This window comes from Vulpes vulpes, chromosome 13, assembly GCF_048418805.1.
Source record: "Vulpes vulpes isolate BD-2025 chromosome 13, VulVul3, whole genome shotgun sequence".
Taxonomy (NCBI): domain Eukaryota; kingdom Metazoa; phylum Chordata; class Mammalia; order Carnivora; family Canidae; genus Vulpes; species Vulpes vulpes.
Window position 1 is genome coordinate 131,235,445 of NC_132792.1, and position 23,590 is coordinate 131,259,034.

At 34.5% G+C, this 23,590-nt stretch overlaps 1 protein-coding gene across 5 annotated transcripts in view; it reads right to left on the reverse strand.

Moving 5' to 3' along the window:
* Nucleotides 1-3,782: 3,782 nt before the first annotated feature.
* The window catches only part of CCDC181 (coiled-coil domain containing 181), a 36,690-nt gene continuing 16,882 nt past the window's right edge, over nt 3,783-23,590 (reverse strand). For 2 of the 5 annotated variants that reach the window (XM_026003339.2, XM_026003340.2), the window contains exons 4-6: nt 18,137-18,283; nt 5,960-6,114; nt 3,783-4,123 (exon numbers count right to left, since the gene is read on the reverse strand). In XM_026003339.2, coding sequence (XP_025859124.1) covers nt 3,964-4,123; nt 5,960-6,114; nt 18,137-18,283 — 462 coding nt within the window. In that variant the 3' untranslated portion in view covers nt 3,783-3,963. Of the gene's footprint in view, nt 4,124-5,959; nt 6,115-7,414; nt 7,538-18,136; nt 18,284-23,590 lie in introns of all 5 variants that reach the window. The other 3 variants (XR_011996334.1, XM_026003341.2, XM_072732949.1) reach the window with 3 other exon arrangements.

Consider the following 23,590-nt stretch of genomic DNA (forward strand, 5'->3'; position numbering starts at 1 on the left):
AGTCAGTCATTGTGATGCTCCCAGCTTTTTTTTTTTTTTTTTCAACATTACTCTGGAGATTCAGGGTCTTTTCTGGTTCCATACAGATCTTAGGATGATTTGTTCCAACTCTATGAAAAATTTTGACTGTATTTTGATAGGGATCGCATTAAGTGTGTACATTACTTGGGGTAGCATAGACATTTTCACAATATTTATTCCTCCAATCCATGAGTATGGACTGTTTTTCAATTTCTTTACATCTTATTCAATTTCCTTTATTATTGTTCTGTACAGATCCTTTAACTCTTTGTTTAGGTATTTACCTATTCCTAGGTATCTTATGGGTTTTGGTGCAGTTGTAAATGTGATCGATTCCTTAATTTCTCTTTCTTCAGTCTCATTGTTAGTGAGAAAGGCCACTAATTTCTGTGCATTGATTTTGTATCCTATCACAGTGCTGAATTATTGTATGAGTTCTAGCAATTTTGGGGTGGAATCTTTTGGGTTCTCCATATACAGTATCAAGTCATCTGCAAAGAGTGAGTTTGACTTCTTCTTTGCCAATATGAATGTCTTTTATTTCTTTTTGCTGTCTGATTGCTGAGGCTAGGATTTCTAGTACTATGTTGAACAGCAGTGGTGATAGAAGCCATCCTTGCCATGTTTCCAACTTTAGGGGGAAAGCTCTCAGTTTTTCCCCATTGAGAATGATATTTGCTGTGGGCTTTTCATATATGGCTTTTATGATACTGAGGTATGTTCCCTCTATTCCTTAAGTTTGAAGAGTTTTTTTAATCAAGAAAGGATACTGTATCTTGTCAAATTCTTTCTCTGCATTGAGAGGATCATATGGTTCTTGTCTTTTATTAATGTGATTTATCATATTGATTGATTTGTGGATGTTGAACCACCCTTGCATCCCAAGGATAAATCCCACTTGGTCATGGTGAATAATCCTTTTAAGGTACTCTTGGATCCTATTGGCTAGTATCTTGGTGAGTATTTTGACATCCATGTTCATCAGGGATATTGGTCTGTAATTCTTTTTTTGATGGGGTCTCTGTCTGGTTTGGGGATCAAGGTAATAATGCTGGCCTCGTAGAATGAGTTTGGAAGTTTTCTTTCCATTTCTATCTTTTGAAACAGCTTCAGGAGAATAGGTATTACTTCTTTAAATGTTTGGTAGAATTCTTCTGGGAAGCCATCTGGCCCTGGACTCTTGGTTTTAGGGAAGTTTTTGATGACTGCTTCAATTTCCTTGCTGGTTATTGGTCTGTTCAGGTTTACTGTTTCTTCCTGTATCATTTTTGGTAGTTTATAAGTTTCTAAGAATGCATGCATTTCTTCCAGATTGCCTAACGTGTTGGCATCTAGTTGCTCATAATATATTCTTCCAATTGTTTGTATTTTTTCAGTGTTGGTTGTGATTTCTCCTCTTTCATTCATGATATTATTATTCTGTGTCCTTTCTCTTTTCTTTTGGATACATATGGTTAGGGGTTTATCTATATTATTAATTATTTCAAAGAACTAGCTCTAGTTTTGTTGATCTGTTCTCCTGTTCTTCTGGTTTCTATTTCATTGATTTCTGCTCTAATCTTTACTATTTCTCTTCTACTGCTTGGTTTAGTCTTTATTTGCTATTCTTTCTCCAGCTCCTTTAGGTGTAAAGTTAGCTTGTGTATTTGATATTTTTCTAATTTTTTGATAGAGGCTTATATTCAAATATACTTCCCTCTTACAACTGCCTTTGTTGTATCACAAAGGTTTTTAACAGTTATGCTTTCATTTTCATTAGTTTGTATGAATCTTAATAATTTTCTGGTTGACCCCTTCTTTAGTAGGATGCTTTTTGACCTCCAAGTGTTTAAGTTCCTCCCAAATTTCCTCTTGAGATTGAGTTCAAGTTTCAAAGCATTGTAGTCTGAAAATATGCAGGGAATAATACCAATCTTTTTGTATTGGTTGAGAAGTGATTTGTGATCTATTCTGAAGAAAGTTCCATGCGCACTTGAGAAGAATGTGTATTTTGTTGCATTATTAGGACAGAATGTTCTGTATATATCCATGAAGTCCATCTGGTCCAGTGTGTCATTCAAAGGCCTTGTTTCTTTGTTGATCTTCGCTTAGATGACCTGTCCATTGCTGTGAGTGGGGTGTTGAAGTCCCCTACTATCAATGTATTATTGTCTATGTGTTTCTTTACTTTGGATTATAAATTATTTAAGATAATTAAACAAATTAGGAGCATTAATATTGCTCCCAAATTAGGAGCATTAATATTTATGATTGTTAGATCTTAGTGGATAGACCCTTTAAGTATGATATAGTGTCCCTCTTCATCTCTTACTACAGCCTTTGGTTTAAAATCTAATTTATCTGATATGAGGATTGCTACTCCAGCTTTCTTTTGAAGTCCATTTGCACAAGAAATTGTTCACCTCCTCAATTTCAGTCTGTAGGTGTCATTAGGTCTAAAATGAGTCTCTTGTGGAGAGCATATGGATGGGTCTTGCTTTTTTCCCAATCTGATAGCCTGTGTCTTTTGATTGGAGCATTTAGCCCATTTACATTCAGAGTCACTACTGAAAGATATGAATTTAGTGCCATGGTATTACCTGTACAGTCCCTGCTTCCGCAAATTGTTTCTTTCTCATTTGTTACTCTTGGGCAACCTCTTTGCTTACAGGATGCCCCTTAATATTTCTTGCAAGGCTGGCTTGGTGGTCACGTATTCTTTAAGTTTCTGTTTGTCCTAGAAGCTCTTTATCTCTCCTCCCATTCTGAATGACAGCCTTGCTGAATAAAGTATTCTTGGCTGCATGTTTTTCTCATTTAGTACTCTGAATATATCATGCCAGCTCTTTTTGGCCTGCCAGGTCTTTGTGGAGAGGTCTGCTGTCAATCTAATATTTCTCCCTCTGTATGTTAGGAATCTCTTGTCTCAAGCTGCATTCAGGATTTTCTCTTTATCTCTGAAATTTGCAAGCTTCACTATTATATGTTGGGGTGTTGATCTATTTTTATTGATTTTGGGAGATGTCCTCTCTACCTCTTGGATACAAATTCCTGTTTCCTTCCCCAGATTAAGGAAGTCCTCAGCTATGATTTGTTCAAATATACCTTCTGGTTCTCTCTCTCTCTCTCTCTGCCCCCTCAGGAATTCTAATAATTCTGATTTTTTTTTTTTTAAACCGCATCACATCTCTCACAGCCTTTCTTCATTGGCTATTAGTTGTTTTTCTCTTTTCCTAAGCTTCCTTACTTTCCATCAACTTGTCTTTAGGTCACTTATTCTCCCTTCTGCCTCATTTCCCATAGCTGTTAGAGCATCCAGTTATACTGCATCTCTGTAAGGTATTTTTTATTTCAGCCTGATTAGATCTCATTTCTGCACAAAGAGATTCTCTAGAGTCTTTTTTCAAGCCCAGCTAGTAATTTTATCATTGTTACCCTGAATACCATCTCTGCCATCTTGCCACGAACTCCTGCTTTTTTTTTTTAAAGGAACACAAGAAAGTGAGCCTATCCTATTTCTTACCTTGCCACAGCTATTCAAATTAAAATTATCATAGATAGGATTTCGTATGAGGCCTCAAACCAGTCTTCTTTAAAAGGTCACTCCTTCAGCTTCGTGAAATGTTCTATCGTGATCTTTTTAAAATATTAATAGAAACCTGTTGCTTTCTTGTGTTCTTTCCAGCTAGAAATGCTAAAAATAATTTAGAAGTAAAGCAATCTAGAGTTCATTTATTGTTCAGTTTGTCGCATGGACTATGAGATGGCATATAGCACAACACTGAGAGAAAAGAAATTTATTTTGTTTAGTGTTTAAAAAAAAGACAAATTTACTGTCAGTATCACCAAAAGATAAATAGAATTTCCATAATTTAGAGTATGACCAAAGTACACAGACCATAAGAAATAATATCCAAAATTTTGAGGATAGCAGCTTCCAACTGAAGTACTGAATAGATACTTTCAGTTGTAATGATCAGTAAAACGAAAAGATTTGGCTTCTGACATGTATAGGTGGCTCTGCAGTTGTTTAGAATGCTTTGCTTCTAGTCTGAGCTGTCTAGTTCTTTCTCTGACAGCTTGTTGTTCTGCTAGTTTTTCGATCCGTTTCCTTCGTAGCCATCTGTGGAAAGAGATACAATCAGATCTGGTGAGTATCATTGTGAGTACTCTTCTTACTAAAAAGTTATTGCTATTGACTATTAAAAGAAATTGAATTTCTTTACATTGAAATACTATAGTCACAACAAAAATTACTAAAGTACTAATGAAAATTTCAGGCTTATCCCCTAGGCTCCCACAAGAGAACACAGTCACATTTGCAATCAAATACTTAAGATTAAGTATGTCTTACAATGAGACTGCTAACTAAAAAAAACTGAGTTTTGAGTAACAAACAATATTTTAGATGCGATATAGGTCCTATTATTTTTTAAATATGATTTTCTAAGCAAACAAATATTTGATAGATTTCAAATAACTTATTTTTTTTCAACTAACTGCATTCCAGAACATAACTCAATTAGGTTAAGAATCCCAGCATGCAGAAATGTTGCCTTGCTCTTCTTGGTAAAGACACTAATGAGCTCTTGGCTTCTTAGTGCATTAAAATAGTCCTTCTTTAAAATGGAAGAATAAGCCTAAGCACAAAAACATCCAAAAAAGGTAAAGGAAGAGTCCACATTCAAACAAATCTAAATCTATAAACCTTGCTTGCTTAGGTAAAGTAACTTAAAAAAAAAAAAAAACCGTACACACATATGACAGTGTACGTGGTTCACGTGTGCATATACATTTGTTTTCATAAATAACTCTATACAACTAAATACTGTGTCAGTAGAAGAGATTTAAGCATCATAAGCCAATGTTGTGTGGTCCCAAATTGGACACTAGTTTGAGCAAATTAACTGTAGTCATTTAGGGGTCCATTGGGAAAAATATAATTATGGGCTGGATATTAGATGAGATCATTAATAAAAATAAGCAGATTACAGAACAGTATAAACATATAATCTCAAATTTGTATTTTAAAATTCTAAATATAATGTATACAGAAATATTTAAAAGATATGCAGTAAGGTACTGATTTCTAGATGATGAAAATGTGACTTTTCTCCCTCCATTTCTACAATGTTCATTTACTGCTTCTGTTATAATAAAGAATTATACATATATGTGTTTTAAAAAAAGGAAGAAAGCAAAGAAACAAAAGATTGGAAGGAAGGAATGAAGAAAGGAAGGAAGGGAGGGAAGGAAGGAAGTAACTTCAAGCAACTGGATTCAATATTCACTCCCTCTCCCAAGGCTTGCTGACAGAATTATGAAACCAGGTCTGTTTCCTCACAATTAGCAATGTGATATAAAGTCTTAATCAGATAACTGAAAAGTTCAGGTTTGCCTCAAATTACCATAGTGTGTGCCCAAATCCCCTTTTCAGTTTGGCCTATACAGAACTTCCTTCTCAGCCTGACTGTCTTTCTATACAGAAAAATATTTTTTGGAAAATGCAACTAACTATTCAGTTGTTCTAAGGAATGTGTTGGAGTAGTTATACACCATCTTTCCCATTTCCCTTGAGAAATGAACAAAATTACTAAGGAATGGTAGGCTATCAAAGGTTGTCAGACTGGTTAAATATAAAATAATTTTGGTATTGAAAATATCTTGAAGAAAGAAAGAATGATATATAGATATTATGTAAAATATGGAGTTAAAGAATTTTCTCACAGTTTTAAAAGTGTGGATCTAAAATTGAATAGACATGTAATATAAGAGAGAAAGTATTTTGTGGGTTTTATTTTTTTTAATATTTATTTATTTATTTATTTATTTATTTATTTATTTATTTATTTATTTATTTATTTATTTTAAATTGTGGGTTTTATTTTAAACTTTATTGACTATACAGCTCTCTGAAATGACTGTGAAGAGAGGGAACCATGCCCAGCCTGTGACTTACTGTTTGAAGGCCCGCTCACGGCCCTCTGTTCCTTTAAGGAAGAATAAGCATTCCTCTTGCTTTCGTAGTTCTTCTGTCTTTCTTTCTTTCAACTGCTCTTCATGCTTTTTTTTAAGCCATAATCGAAAAGCTTGTTGTGGATCTCTGTTTTCCTGCTGATGACAAAAACAATATTTGTTTAAATAAACCAAAACTACTTTTTGAGCCCTGCCTATAAGACCCTACTAGAATACATGTTCCATTCATCAATTTTTCATAATAATGCCAACCTCACTACCTGCACTCCTAGTATCCAAACAACATATATTCAAATATATTCAGCTTTGAACCTGCAACACTGATCTCTGTCAGAAAATTCAACACTGAATTCCCTGCCATCTGGCATCCTTCAAAAGTCAATTTATTGAGGTAATCAATAAGTGAAGAAGGTTAAATGCAGTGATTTGCAAACATGACTGATGCAAAATGATGCAAGCATTGACAAATAATTTTTCACAATGGCATAAAAAAATAAAACAGGGTTGAAGAAAGATTGGGATAGACCATATGAACAGAGTTGAGGTCTTTGTAGCAATTCCTGAAGGCACTCCCTGGAATGCAGTTTGAAAACTAAAACCAAAACTTCTGTTATTCATCCTTTCTTTTAAATTCTACCTCTGTTTTTACTTTTAAGAGCATCTAACTGAAAAATCCATTTCCAAATTGTAATTACTCTTATGGAAGATGGCCATACGGATTTGCAGCCATAAAAATTTTCTTATAAGGATATCAGCCATGATGATTTTGTCATAAGTAAAAGCTAGTGGAAGTAGCTTATTTTATGGTTCCTTAAACTTCATGGTGGATATCATATTCTGGGAGTTTTTAAAAGCTGAAAGAGCTCTCATTTGGCAGAATAAAGAAAGCAATGGGACAGATTTGGGGCATGTCTCATTATTTGGATTCCTGGCTAAAACACAAAGGGAAGAATGCATTCATTTCATACTTTCCCCAAATATGAGCTCAATGAGAGGTCCACTTCCTATACCTTGCATTTTCCTTTATTTATCACTCACATTGCCAAGTATGTTCCAGTTTAATTTATATAATTTATATAACCTAGCATCATTGATGTACAATGCTGAAGTTTGTGAAGATGTTCTATGGATGACTTAAAGGATCATTGCTGAACACTCAGCATCTGGGAATGCCTAGAGATGATCAGAAAGTGTTCATTCTGGAATTATAGATCAAAAGAGTCAAGGATTAAGAGGTGAACAGGATTGATTGGTAGCACTGTTCATTTATTCATTCAGCAGATATTTATAGAGTATCTACAGGCACAAAAGTACCGGGTTGCATCAATGAAAAAAAAAACCAGAGATCCCTTTCTCATATATTCTATGATTGCACTGTATAACACAGTGTCCACTAGTCACAGGTAGCTATACTTAAATAAAGTTTAAAATTCAGTACCTCAGTCACATTAGCTACTTTTCAAGTGCTTAATAGCCGCATTGTGGCAGTGACTACTTCATTGGAGAGTGCAGATATAAAGCATTTCCTTCATCACAGAAAGTTGTATTGAGCAGTGTTATTCTGAGGAGAAAGGTTGCATGTAGACAGAAAGTGAATAAGTTATGGGATGTCAGGAGATAGAGTATTTCAAGCAGTGGTCACAGTAATACATAAAGAAGGAGTTCTTAACTGGCTATCATCCTAGCATTCAGCACAGAAAGAATAGGCAAAAAAAGCCCATCTCTCATTCCTTCCCTGCATACTTGAAAAACTGCTGCTTGAGGGTCAGACTTCTAATTTAGAATGCATCTAAAGGCTAGCTTTCACCATCCCCAAGGACCACAAAAGCTGTTGACACCTCTGCTGTTGTCTCCTTATAGCCTGCTCCAAGTAGCCAATATCTCCCATGAAAGAGATCTACAAATGTCGGTTGCACCCAAATTTTTATGGCTGAAACCCAAAGAACAGGTTCCTAGGTCACCTGAAACTAACAGCCACTGAAACTTCCATTCATGAGTCCCACAAGATGGTAGCAATAAATAAGGAGATCTTAATGGTCACAGGAACATCCCCCCTGCAGATATACACCTGGACCCAGTGCCAACGGAACAGGGAAAAACACCCATCTCCCAGTTTCTCCATAGAAGGGGCTTGACCACATACCTTCCCAGCTATACCAGAGAGCCTGGCTTCCACTTAGCTTGCACTTAGGTGTTGAATATGATGTATCTTGGTATACCCTCAAAAACTGGGAGCCAGTAAAAACAAACAAAGCAGTTTGTGCCATTACAAAGGTTTGAGTAACAATTAGGACATCAGAAGGAGGTGACTGATGAGAGTGATCTCCTATATGAGAGTACTCTGTGAAGACTGGAAGAGGTGGCTGTTTTATCTAATGTGTAGAGACGAATGCAAAGAGTCATGGAAAATGAAGACATAGAGGAATATGTTCCAAACAAAAGAACAAGATAAATCTCCAGAAATGGATCTTAATGACACAAATAAATGACTTACCTGATAAGGAGTTCAAAATAACAATCATAAAGATGCTCACCAAGATCAAGAAAGCAATGCAGAAACAATGAGAATTACAAAAGAAAGACAGAAAACATTTTAAAAGGACCAAAGAGAAATTACAGGGCTGAAGAATATAATAACTGAACTGAAAAACTGAGAAGTTCAAAAGCAGATTAGATCAATTGGAAAAAAGGATCAGTGAACTTGAAAGCAAGAATTCATCTAATCAGAGGAACAAAAAGGATATTTTTAAGAGTGATAAAAGCTTAAAAAACTTATGGGATACCACCAAATGGAAGAACATACACATCATTGGGCTCCCACAAGTGTACAGAGAGAGAAAATCTCAAAAGCAGCAAGAGAAAATCCATTTGTGACATAAAGGTAATCTCCATGAGGAGAATTTCCAGCAGAAACCTTGCAGTCCTCAAGATATGATGAGGGATGCCTGGGTGGTTCAGTGGTTAGGCATCTACCTTCAGCTCAGGGCGTGATCCTGGAGTCCCAGGATCGAGTCCCACATCAGGCTCCCTGCATGGAACCTGCTACTCCCTCTGCCTATGTCTCTGCCTCTGTGTGTGTGTGTGTCTCTCATGAATAAATAAATAAAATCTTTTAAAAATGTGATGATACATTCAATGTACTCAAAGAAAAAACTGTGAAGTAAAAATACTCTACCTGGCAGAGATGTCCAACAGAATTGAAGAGAAATAAAAGCTTCTTAGACAAACAAAAGCCAGAGATGTTCATCTCAACTAGCCTTATAAGAAATGTTGTAATGAAAGGATGCCAATTAGTAGCAAAACATACATGAAAGTATAAAATTTACTGGCAAAAATAGAGTTAAGATCAGAACACTCTAATATAATGGTGGTGGGTAAATCACTTATCACTCTAGTATGAAGGTTAAAAGATAAAAGTATTAAAAAATAACTGTAACCACAACAGACTGTTATAAATACAAGATGTTTTATGAAAGTCTTATGGTAATCACAAAGCAAAAACTTGTAGTAGATATACAGAAGATAAAGAGCAAGAATCAAAGCCTACCACTACAAAAAATTCATCAAATCACAAAGGAAAATAATAAGAGTAGAACAATGGAACAAAGTAATTACAAAACAACCAGAAAACATTTAATGAAATGGCAGTAGTAGTTCCATGCCTATCAATAATTACTTTAATGCAAAGGGATATAAAAAAAAGTCCTAACTATATACTGCCTAAAGAGACTAAATTCAGCTTTAGCACACACATAAACTGAAATTGAAGCGATGGAAAAAGATATTCCATGTAAACAGAAACCAAACGGAGAAGGGATAATTATATCAGACAAAATAAACATTAAGCCAAAACAAAAACTTGTCTCTGCAAAAAGAGACAAATAAGATCATTATCTAATGATAAAGGGGCCAATTCATCAAAAGGATAATAATTATAAGTATCTATTCACCAACACTGAAATACCGAAACATATAAAGCAACAATTAACAGATCAAAAAAGAAAAATATACAGAATAAAATAATAGAGGATTTCAATATCCCACTTTCAATGATGGATAGATAATCCAGAAAAAAAATCAATAAGAAAACACTGGAATTAAACTACATGTTAGATCAGATAGACCTACAAGACATTTACAGAACATTCTATCCAATAGAACATTCTATCCAATGTCTTCCGGGACATTCTCCAGAAGGAGTCATATGTTACGCCACAAAACAAGTGTAACAAATTTAAAAAGACTGAAATCATACAAATTATCTTTTCCAACCACAATGATTTGAAGCTAGAAATCAACTGCAAAAAGAAAACTGGAAAATTCACAATATGTGATTAAACAACATGCACCTAAACAATAATGTGTCAAGAAATCAAATGGGAAATAAAAAAATATTTTGAGATAAATGCAATGGAAACACAATGTATAAAAACTTATGGGCAGGCTGGCGGGAGTGGCTAGTGGGGGAGATGCAGCAAAAACAGTTCTAAGAAGGGAGTACAGGGATAAATGCCTACATTTTTCTCTTAAAAAGTAAGGTCTCAAAAAACACCTAACTTTACACCTCAAAGAGCTAGGAAAAAAAGGAAAATAAGCTAAGCCAAAAGTTAGCAAAAGTAAGGAAATAACAAAAATCAGGGGAGAAATAAAATAGAAACTAAAAGGACAATAAAAAAGATTAATGAAACTAAGAGCTGACCTTTTAAAAGAGAAACAAATTGAGAAAACTTTAGCTAAACAACCCAATAAAGAGAACTCAATAAAATTATAAATCAAAGAAGATACATTAAAACTGACACAGAAATACAAATGATCAGAAGAGATCACTATGAACAATTATTATAAACAAACAAATTAGACAACTTATAAGAAATGGATAAATTCCTAGAAACATGCAACCTACCAAGCCTGAATCAGGAAGGAATAGAAAATGTGAACAGATCAATTGGTATTAAGGAGATTGAATCAATAATCAAAACCCTCTCATTAAACAAAAGTCCAGGAGCAGATGGCTCCACTGGCAAATTCTATGAAACATAAAGAAGAATTAATACCAATCCTTCTCTAACTCTTCCAAAAAATATAAGAGAATACCCAAATTCATTTTACAAGGCCAGAATGACTGTGATATGAAAGCCAGACAAGAATACTGCAAGAAAATAAAATTACAGGCCATTATCTTCGATGACCATAGATGTAAAAGTACTAAACAAAATATTAGATTCTAATTCAGCAGTATATTAAAGGAACATACACTATAATCAACTGAGATTCATTCCAGGGATGCAAGGATGTTTAACATATACAGATCAATTAATATATGACATAAAACAGAAACAAAATGAAGGGGAAAAATCATACAATCACCTTAATATATGCAGAAAAAGCATTTGACAAAATTCAATATGTTTTCATGATAATAACTCTCAAGAAACTGGGTGCAGAAGGAGCATACCCTAACATAACAAGAGCCACATATGACAAGTCCACAGCTAATATCATACTCAACAAAAAGATGAAAGCTTTTCTGCTAAGATCAGGAACAAAACATGGATGCCTGCTCTAATCACTTTTATTCAACAGAGTACTGGAAGTCCTAGCAGAGAAATCAGGCAAGAAAAAAAAAACACATCCAAACCAGAAAGGAAAAAGTAAAATTGTTTTGACCTGCAGATGACATGATATTATATAGAAAGACCGTCACAAAAAAGACGTCACAAAAGACGTCACAAAAAAACCTGTTAGAATAACAAATGCAGTGAAGTTGTAGGACACAAAGTCCATATACAAAAACCAATTGCACTGAGATTAATATAACACTCTACTGCAATTAAAAAACTCTAAAAAAATCAATTGTGTTTCTATACACTAACAACAAACTATCAGAAAAAGAATTTAATAATCCCTTTAAAATAGCATCAAAAAGAAAATATATACTTATGAATAAATTTAACCAAGGAGGAGACAGATCTACACATTGAAAAGTAGAAGACATTGGCAAAAGAAATTGAAGAAGATACAAATAAATGTGAAGATAATCCATAATCAAGATACGGAAGAATTAATATTGTTAAAATGTCTTTACTATCCCAAACAATCTACAGATCCATTGCAATCTCTATAAAAATTCCAATGGCACTTTTTTACAGAAATAGAAAAAACTATCCAAAAATCCAAACCACAAAAGACTCCAAATGGTAAATGCAATCTTGAAAAATCTGCAGCATCACACTTTGTGATTTCAAACTGTATCACAAACCTGTAAGAGTCAAACAGTATGGTATTGCCATGAAAAACAGAGGCAAAGATTAATGGAACAGAACAGAAGCCCAGAAACAACCTCATGTGTACATGGTAAATTAATTTTTAACAAAGTTACCAAGAATAAACAATGGGGAAAGGACAGTCTCTTCAAATAATGGATCTAAAGGAAGGAAAAAAGGAAGGAAGAAAGGAAAGGTGGGAGGGAGAGAGGGAAGAAAGAAAGGAAGTTGATCATAGAAAGAAAGAGTAAGAGTAGTGGTTACCAGGGCTGAAACTTGGAAGAAATAGCAAGATATTGGTAAAAGTGTACAAACTTGTAGTTGTAAGACGGAAAATGTCTGAAGATCTAAAGTTTAACATGGTGACTGTAGTTGGTAACACTATCATATAACTGAAATCTGCCAAGAGAATAGAACTTAATCTTTTTACCAAAGATGAACCAAAAGAAAAAAAGGAGTAAATATCTGTGGTGATGGACATGTTAATCAATTTAATGGGGAGAATCTTTTCATAGTGTATATGTGTATCAAATTATCATGTTGTACACTTTAAATATCTTTCATTTTTTTCAATTATACCTTGGTAAAGCTAAAAAAGAAAAAGACGTATCACACACACACACACAAAAACGTAAACTTAAATGAAAAGACAACCTAAATTCTATGAATGGGCTTAACAGTAAACTAGATGCTGGAGAAGAAAGTGTCAACGCCTGAAGACAGATCAACAGAAATTATGCAAACCGAACAGAAATTATGTAACTGAACTTATCACCAAGAAAAATATTTTTAACATTTTAATTTTAATCTTTTTTTAAATATTTCTTTTAATTTTTTATTTATTTATGATAGTCACAGAGAGAGAGAGAGAGAGAGAGGCAGAAACACAGGCAGAGGGAGAAGCAGGCTCCACGCACTGGGAGCCCGACGTGGGACTCGATCCCGGGTCTCCAGGATCGCTCCCTGGGCCAAAGGCAGGCGCCAAACCTCTGTGCCACCGAGGGATCCCAATTTTAATCTTTTTAAAAAGATTTTATTTATTTATTCGTTAGAGAGAGAGAGAGAGAGGCAGAGACACAGGCAGAGAGAGAAACAGGCTCCTCGCAGGGAGCCTGATGTGGGACTTGATCCCAGGACCCCAGGATCACACCCTGAACCAAAGGCAACCTCAATGCTCAACCTCCTGAGCCACCCAGGTGTCCCTTTAATTTTAATCTTAACAGAACCTTGGTAACATGTGTGATAACAGCAAGTATTCTAATGTATGTGAAACTGGACTTCCAGAATAAAAAAAAAAAAAAAAACAAGAAAATGGAGCAAAAAACAGTTGCAAAAATAATGGCAAAAATTTCCCAAATTCAGTACAAACATCAACCTACAGATCCAAGAAGTTCAGCAAAGCCCAAGTTAGGCAAATTCAAAGAAAAACATATTATTCATATAATAAACTGCTAAAATCCAAAGCAAGAAAAAGTTTAAAGCAACCACATAAAAAAAGAACATTAAGTGAATGAAAGCAATGATAAGAATTACAGCTGACTTGCTGATCAGAAACAATGGGTGTCAGAAAATCACTGAACGCCATCTTTAAACTGCTGAAAGAAAAAAAAAAAAAGCCTGTCAGCCTCAAATTTCATATCCAATAAAAAATAAATCCTTCGAAAATATATTTCTGATATATTCAGAAGATAAATATTGCAATCCCTAAAGCAATGATGGTAAAAATAATTCAAAGAAGTATAGCTAAAAAAAAAAAATAAAGAAAATAAAAAGGAATATTTTTTTAAACACTTGGTTAAACCATAAGAAGGCAGAAAAAGTTGACTAATGGAACTAAAAATAAATGGAATGAATCAAAACAAATATCAAGACAATAAACTTAAAACCTACGATATCAACAATTACAATTAAATACAAATAAACTCCAATGGAAAGGAGCAGATTTCTGGATTGGGAAGATCCAAATATATGCTGTTTGCACAAGTAACTCTTTAAAGATACATAAATTGAAAGCATAAAACATGATATAACAATGCAAATGTTACATATAAGAAAGCTGGTATGGATTCATTAATATCAAACAAAGTAGACTTCAAAGGGCATATTTCATGATGTGAAAATGTCATTCATCAAAAGACATAGAACCATAGATGAATTCATAAATGAACCATTTATGAATATTATTCATAAATGAATAATACTTTAAAATAGATGAAGCAAAACCCAAAAGAACTAAAAAGAAAATAAACCCATACACAGTGATAGTTGGAAGGTTTAACTCCAATTTCCCAGTTATTCCCACTATAGAGGTAAGGATACAGAAGATTTAAGCCCCACACTATCAAGCAACTTATAACACTGACATTAATATAACACTAAATCCAAATGCAGAATACATAATGTATATAAGCATCCACGTAGAGTTCACCTAGATAAGTGGACCACATGCATACACGTTACATATGTCTATCTATATATTTAACAAACACATATCATTTATATATATCATTGACCAAGAGAAGCAAAGTTCATCACAAAAATGGAAAGATATTTAATTATCTCCTAATTTTACAAATACTTGATAAAAATATTACATTAGGCTGAATGCCATGAAGCCTGAGGGCCAGCTCCCTGGAAACTATTAGCAGTGTACTCACAGCTTTGTTTTTCTTGGTCACTGAAACATAGGATCCTCTCATCTCCAATACTTTTCAGTATATTATAGCAATGTGCTGTGCTTCTTCCCTCTCACGCCTAAATTCTCTGCCTCCCTCAAAAACTTTTCTAATTTATTCCCTAATAATTCCTATTCAATGATATAAAAACTCCCAAATATCCCCATTTTCCCAGGCTACCTGGCCTTAAACCTCTTATTTTACCCAAATCCTCATTCTCCCCGCAAGACATTTTTCCTCTCCAGAACAGACTCTGCCTTTCCTGCCACATTTCAAGTACCTCACAAGTCAGGTGAAGAAGTTACTTTCCCTCCTTCATACTCTTCAGAACTGTGTTCCTCTACTCTTCTAAGCAAAGCGACACTCAGTTACACTATTTGGCGCCATTAGTTTAACAATCTTTGGTCTCACCGGCTGGACCAGAGAGAGTCTGGAAAGATGGAGAGTCTTCCTCTCCGTCCTCATCCTGAGAAATAGAACTATATGAATCAGCCATTCAATATCTAGCCTCCCAGAGTTTTTATTTTCTCATCTTAGGGCTTTCTCCATCACACTTGCCACCCAGTCCTTAGCGCCACATCCACATCCCCACAAACTTTGTCTTTGAAGTCACTCATCTTCTAATTCTCAACACTAACCATCAAACACATTTCTCCAGTCTTCACCTGCGTGTTTCATTGGTACCTCATACTCAACAAGTGAGAAACTGAAATAAGAATTTCCCCTGCTCAGTGTATTCTCTGCTGCTCCAGTGAATAGCACCACCACCCACCAAGTTGCTCAGAAAAGAAACCTGGCATACTCTGTTTACATCTCATTCTCTCTCACACACACATCTAATTAATTACAAAACTCTTTCAATTGATACTTTAAAACATGTCTTAAATTACTCACATCCCCCTCCCTCCATCTCCCCCTCTCTCTCCCACTCCTATTATAATTCTAGCCAAGTCACTATCATTTCTCACCTCATATACAACTCTATCTGCTTTCTCATTGAGCACCCACCTCCACTCTTGCCCTTTCATAGTAATGTGTATCTAATGTATCACTCCTCTGTTTGGACATTTTCAGTGGCTTCCCATAACAGAACTAAATACAAAATTATAGACTCCTACATGCCACAGGATGGGATTTCTGCTCCCTCTCCAGATACTCTCACACTTACCAAGTTATTTCTTGTCTCAGGGTGTTCTCACATGTTCTCCTGGCCTGAAACAAATTCCTCTCAGTCTTCGCCCAATTTTTACTCCTACTATCACCGACTGAGAAAAAATCTTTTCTGAAATACTCATATACATTTATTTCCCTATTATGATCTCTCATAGTTCTTTCATTTTCATTGCATCCATCACTATTTATAATTACAAACTTATTTTATATATATAGTTTTTCAATCCCTACTAGCTGAACTCTATAAAACAAAGACTAAACCTAGTTTGCTCAAGACTACATTCTCATGATTGAACAGCATCTGTCATATAGGAAGCTATTAAAAAATGTTTACTGAATATATAAAAATTTTTCATTGGCATTTCTTTAATTCTAACAAATTTGTTATTTTTTCATACACTACATTCAGAAGTTTTGCTTTAATAATATAAGTATTAACAATAACAATTATGACACCAACTTAAAAAATCCTAACCAGCTTTTAAATGGCAATTACATTAAATATAAACTTGGACGAACTAAAATCTTTATAGCATTTAGTCAGTCCACGCAGGAGTATCATGTTACTATTTGCCAAAGAACTCATATATTTATAATATTTGTCCCACCAATCCAGGAATATTATATTTTTTTTCATTTACCAAAGTCATCTTTTTTGTCCCTTGCAAAGCTGTACTGTATTCCCCACAGAGATCAGACACATTCCTGTTTGGCTCAAAGTATTTTATATATTCCTATATTCCTTCTCCTTTTTAATTTTTCTATGAAGTTTTTGCTACAGGAGGACTATATACTTCTTATATTTATCATGTAAATATCCATTCTTTTAATACTTATACCTCATTTCCTTTTCTGCTTAATAAATTGACTAGAACTTCCAGAATTAAGTTATTTAATAGAAAGGGGAGACTTACTTGTTTCTAACTTTAATGGGTATACCTATAGAATTTCTTAAGATAGTATTTATACTGTTTTGATATTTTATTCAGACTTTTAAAAATAAATTATATTAATATTAAAAAATTCCTTCTCTATCTTTCAAGATAACCATATATTCTCTTTTTATCTACCTCTTGATGTGATGAATTATATTAATAGGTTTGTTATTATTTATCTGTAATTTCCTTCCTAAAATAAACCCTTCTTGGTTATAGCAAACTGTTATTTTACTACACAGTTGCATTCAAATTTCTCAATATTTTCTCTTAGTTTGTGGCTTTTATGTCTTGCCTAAAAAAGTATCACCCATCTCAAGATTTTAAAAGCTAACTATAAATGGAGTAGTAAACAACATAAAAAATATATCATATTGTCAGTCTAGGAAAATGTATTTATGACAGATAAAATAACAAAGAATTATAATCATCAGTATACAATGCAAGACGAAAAATGAAACTGAAAAAAAAGACTACAAACAGGAAATTCACAGAATATACATGTGGTCATATATATGTACTCATGTACATAACTAAGCTGAAGAAAAATTAAGAAAATAAACCACATACAGTTTTAGTCAGGATGTGGTAAATATTCACTCTTACATACTGTTGGAGGGACTATAACTGACACACCTTTTGGAATGTTAGTTTTTGCACATTTAACCAAAAATTTCACTCTGGACATTTAGTAAGTCATAAATTCCACTCTTAAGAAACTCCTACAGAATGAACATGTTCACTACTGCACTGTTAATGAACAAAATATTGGAACTGAACTAAATATCTACAATTGAGGACTTAATAAATTATCTCTGCTATCTTTGTCCTGTTTGAATATCAAAGTTATACTGTCCTGAAAACGCATATTGATAGTTTTCTATTTTCTGTGCTATAAAAGTGTAATATAGTAATCATTTGATTTTTCACAAGGCTTCTTAGAATTTAATTGTAAAGTCATCTCTGTGTTGCATCTTTTACAAGGGTCATTCTTGGACCGACCACTTTTCCTAATTTTTCTCTAGGTTCTTATTCTGATATTCACATCCCCTTCTGTAAATAAATTCAGCTTTCATATCTGTCTACTTATTTTTCATTGAGAAGTTTCACTTACTCTACTATTCATATCTTCAATTTGCTTTGCTCGCTGAATTCTCCTCATTTCTAGGACCTGCTCTCTTTTCTTTTGCAACCATGCTTTAAATACCATGTCATTCTCTTTTTTCTTTTCTTTCTCTTCTTCTATTTTTCGTTGTTCTTCCTGGTGGAAAGAATAGCAAAAGACATTCATGAAAGGTTAATAAAACTGCATATGAGTCATCAGAGAAAAATATATCTTGAGGTCTGAAAATAGCATTCTCTGCTTCTAAAACTTTCCACCTGAAAATTGGGCTTCTGTAAAAAAAGCTAGGGACTCTAGTTTACTTAGGAATAAAATGAAAATGTATCAGATAAGTTAAACTGTAGATAAATTCTACAATTATATATATGTATAATACATGCACGCTGTTCAGGGATTCCTTGAATCTTTCCTTCACTTCCTAATTTACTTTTGGAATTAAACCCCTTAAATTGCAGCTATGCAAAAAAAAAAAAAAAAAAAAAGCCAGCACATTCTAGAAGCACTATATGCTTCCATAAATGTCTGAAACATTTTTATCTTGTTGTTAAATTTGTTAATTGTGATAAATGACATAGTGGCTATGAAAGAAAATACTATAATCATTTAGAATTATATATTAAAATGTACAAGTGAGCAAATAATGTGCTGCCTAGGACTTGCTTTAAAAATATATCAGCTAGGGATCCCTGGGTGGCGCAGCGGTTTGGCGCCTGTCTTTGGCCCAGGGTGCGATCCTGGAGACCCGGGATCGAATACCATGTCGGGCTCCTGGTGCATGGAGCCTGCTTCTCCCTCTGCCTGTGTCTCTGCCTCTCTCTCTCTCTCTCTCTGTGTGACTATCATGAATAAATAAAAATTTAAAAATATATATATCAGCTAAGAAACAGAGGAAATGCAGAAAATATGCCAAAATCTCAACAACTTTCAAATCTGAGTGACGGGGCCATAGGGATTAACTGTACCTTTATATGTGTTTGAATTTTTTATTTTAATGTTTAAAAATATTTTTCAACTAGTATATATTCACAAAATAACATTTTTTGCTATCAGAAAAATATTTAGTTAGTTAACCATAAGAACAAAATTAATTTTTTACATGAATTACCCAACTAACGTAGTAAAAGGCAGTTTCTTGAAGAGAGGTACTTAAACCAGTTTTATAGAGCTATAAAATATTTAGTAGGAGCAAAGCAGCATATCATAATGGAAATAATACTAAGCTAAAAGTTAGGAGATCTGAGTAACAATCCTACTGCCATCCTACTACATCAATTTGGGCAAACCACTTAACTCAATATTCTCAGCTACAAAATGGAATAATGCTCTTATTTCAGTTCTGCCTCTTTTCTCAGTTGACAATATCTTCCATAAATACAGATAGTCATACTAATGAGTTCTCAAGTCTCTTCCAAAATTAATTTATCACTTAAATGAACTGAATTATACAATCCAAGCTTTAACTTTCTTCCAATGATGGAATTCAGAGTTCTTTCCTTATATTTTGACAACATAGCAAGTCTTTCTAATTCCTTATAATTGAACAAAATATAACAAGGAATGGAAAAATTCTATCCAGTTAACAGCACAGAATATCTTTTAAAATACCAGTACACTGGAAAAGTATATTAATTTTGTGACAGAATCCTGGTTATAATCTCCTTTTAAAAACATATACACATATGTGAATAAAAAAGATTTCTTTTTTTTTTTTAATTTTTTTTAAATTTTTATTTATTTATGATAGTCACAGAGAGAGAGAGAGAGAGAGAGAGAGAGAGAGAGAGAGGCAGAGACACAGGCAGAGGGAGAAGCAGGCTCCATGCACCAGGAGCCCGACGTGGGATTTGATCCCAGGTCTCCAGGATCATGCCCTGGGCCAAAGGCAGGCGCTAAACCGCTGCGCCACCCAGGGATCCCTAAAAAAGATTTCTATTAAAAATATCTACATACTATTTTCAAAGCCCTAAGAAAACTTATATAAAATGTGAATTTATTAAAGGTTAAATTTTACATTTATTTGTAAATATCTTTTTACAAAAAGGATACTGTAAAAGGTGAAATAAAATGGATTCACTTATGTCAAAGTATTTTAAAATGGAGCTGGTGGCCTTTAGGATGTGGGCCTCATGCAAGTCCTCACTCGGTGTAATTGCGAACCTTTGAACTGAGTCAAACTACCAACAAAGCAAGAATTCTACTAGTACCTTCAATCTGCTACAGTAACAGATGTTTCTTAGTGACAGCCTTAGCAACCAATTATGTGCAGCCAAGATTAGTTTTCTGCTGTCAACACCAAACAAAATTCATTGCAAATAATGTATACAAGTACTACTCTTTTTTGCCTTTAAATACTCCACACTTGTGACATACTGGACACCATTTGAATTGCTGTACTCCCCAAAAAGCACCAAATCCATCCTCCCCAAAGGGCATTTCTGAGAACTCAAATAAATGCTCTTCTTTTATTTCAGTTCTGCCTCTTTTCTCAGGTGACAATACCTTGCATAAATACAGACAGTATGATATGATGATTATCTTTTGGAGGAACATTTAGACATATTAGAAGACATCAGCCAAAGTACAGATAACGCAGATGCCGAAGGGAACAATGATATGATACACTTAAAATAGATAAAGTATGGTAGTCCAACCCTGCAAATATTTTGTTGGACGTAAATAAGGAAAGCCTTCCCCTGAAACCAACTAAAAAAATATTTAAAAGCCTTAGCATTTACAGTCTTGAGGAAGTATATAAATAATAAGAACCATGCCTTGAACAAGTACATAAACAAAGAGAAATTTAGTTTTGAGGATCCTGATAGCAGAAAAGTGCATCCCAGGAGCAAGAGTGACACTCCAGGAAAGAGGATCAAAATACAAACAAAACTATTTACAAGTCACACCAGTTAAAGATTACTTAGTTCATTAGTTGAAAGACACTGAAATGATATAAAACCTCTTATATAATATTCATAAAATATACAGATACACTTTTACATGTATGTAGGTATACAGTAAACGTATAGTTCAGTCATTCTCAAAGATTATTTTGAATTGTCACAAAGTTCTGCATTAGCAGATCCTTTTAAGTATTGCTATATACCTAAACCAAGTAAACTTAATCTGCCCATTACAGTTCAGATAGTAGTTACCAAGTAAGTAAACTTTATTTAGTATGCATTTTTTCAGATTCCTGCCTGAGTGTTCTATAGGTTATAGACTACTACTAACTTTGTCTTTCACTTTTTTCTAATAATATGGGTTCCTTACTTAAATGTCAGAAATTTCCCTGATAATTCCTACATAATCCCTACGCCATTTCTCAATAGATGCCAAGAAAATAGATTTTGACCCCAGCATTGCTATAAACAAGTTGAGAGATTTTGTTGTAAAGTTAATTAAACTCCTAGACTCTAGTTGTCTTATCTGTAAAAGGATCTTTAAGGATCCTTCTAATTGTAAAATTCTTAGTTACTTGTGATTCTGCTAAGGTTGGCATTTAGACAGACATTTTGTGGTTCAGCTTAATACCATTAAGTATCCAGTAAAACAGAGAATTGGGGCATTGATTTAAGTAATTTAGAGAGAATTCACTAGTATATTTAGTACCTTAAATTTTCATTAATAAAATAGAGAGTTTTTAAAGATTTTATTTATTTATTAATGAGAGACACACACAGAGAGGCAGAGACACAGGCAGAGGGAGAAGTAGGCTCCTCGGGGAGCCTGATGTGGGACTCGAGCCCAGGACACCAGGATCATGATTCTAGCCAAAGGCAGGTGCTCAACCAGTGCACCACCCAGGTGCCTCTATAGAGTATTATTTAAGAGCTATGAAGAAAGATTCAAAATGAATTAACCATTGCTAAGAGAGTTACCCAAAATAGAATTGAAAGGACATTCAGGAAACAGGACCAATGCAGATCTCCTCCTGTTCAATTCTCAATACAACAGAAACTTTTGATTCTTGTCAAGTGCATCCCAAACTCCCTCTTTCTACTTTGGACTGAAATATAATGTAACTAACCTATTTGCTAAATAGCCAATTGTGCATTAGATACTTTAAACTACCTTTCAAAACAAGTTCTTGTGGTTTTTGTCTTTATAAGCCTGCACTCCCTGCTCAGGAGTCAAAGCACTTTTCATTTTGGTTGACTCTGTTTCCTGGGTTGTAATCCTTATGACTTCAAATAAATGCTCTGTTTGCATTAGAGCCTCTTCATCTTGATCAACATTACTTGGCATCAACATTAGTTGGTAGGTCCCAAAGTGCCTGAACTCTGTCTCTAGAGCTGCCATGGATTTGAGTACTGTAACAAGAGTCCATTGCTGTCTGACATATCGTTGGTGGCTTCAAGTCACATTGATAGACCCTCTCCGTCCTGAACCTCCACCTTAATCAAGGTTCAGGCCTTTATTTGGGTATCCTCTGTTGCTGGCTTCTGTCCTCACTCATTTTTGAGGGGAGGAGTCCACCTTCATTCATTTTGAATGGAATATTTGGGTTTCGTTCTTGGTAAGTACTCAATTATGGGAAATAATTCCTCTAAGGAGCTTCTAACAATCATCCCCCTACTGGAACTCCTGTAGTATTTATATTAAGGAATAGGGCCCTTCTTGCTGTGAATTTTTGCCCCATTGGATCAAATTACACAAGATGACTTAAAAGATCATTGACCAAAATGGGCACTTCTGATATACTAAAATTATTTCTTGCATGCACAACTGGAAAAGGGTTACAAAGACGATCAAATGAGATGTCTATTTCAGTTAGTACCTGAGAACTTTCAAACATATTCAGGATTCTAAAAATCTCCCCATTACAAAATAGCATTTCTAAATAAACTGAAGCAAACAAAAGATTTTAAAAAGACCCATCCTCCCTGTCTGAAGCACCATCTTGTTCCCTTCCTCCTCCTCTGTCTCTGGGCATGCAATAGCCATCCTGCACCAATGTCTTGCCTCTTTCCCTCTGCACCTTCTCCACTGCCTCAGTACCCTCCTCCACTTCCTCATTCCAATCTTCCCACCAGAATTCTGGAGACAGAAAAGGATCTTCACAGCACACAAATAAAAATCCTTAGTATAAGACTTTAGTCATCTTAGCAGTTAACCTAAACTTAGTTCATCTACTGGAACACAATTTAGATCCAGCCATTTTTTAGAGTTTTGTACCTGAACCGTAGCATGAATTTTAAAATGACACTATAGGGGCACCTGGGTGGCTCAGTGGTTGAGCATCTGCCTTTGGCTCAGGTCATGATCCCAGGGTCCTGGGATCAAGCCCCGCATCGGGCTCCCTGTGGGGAGCCTGCTTCTCCCTCTGCCTGTGTGTCTCTGCCTCTCTGTCTGTGTCTCTCATGAATAAATAAAATCTTTAGGAAAAAATAAAAAAATAAAATGACACTATAAAGTTTCTGTCTATATCTATCTATATGTTACATG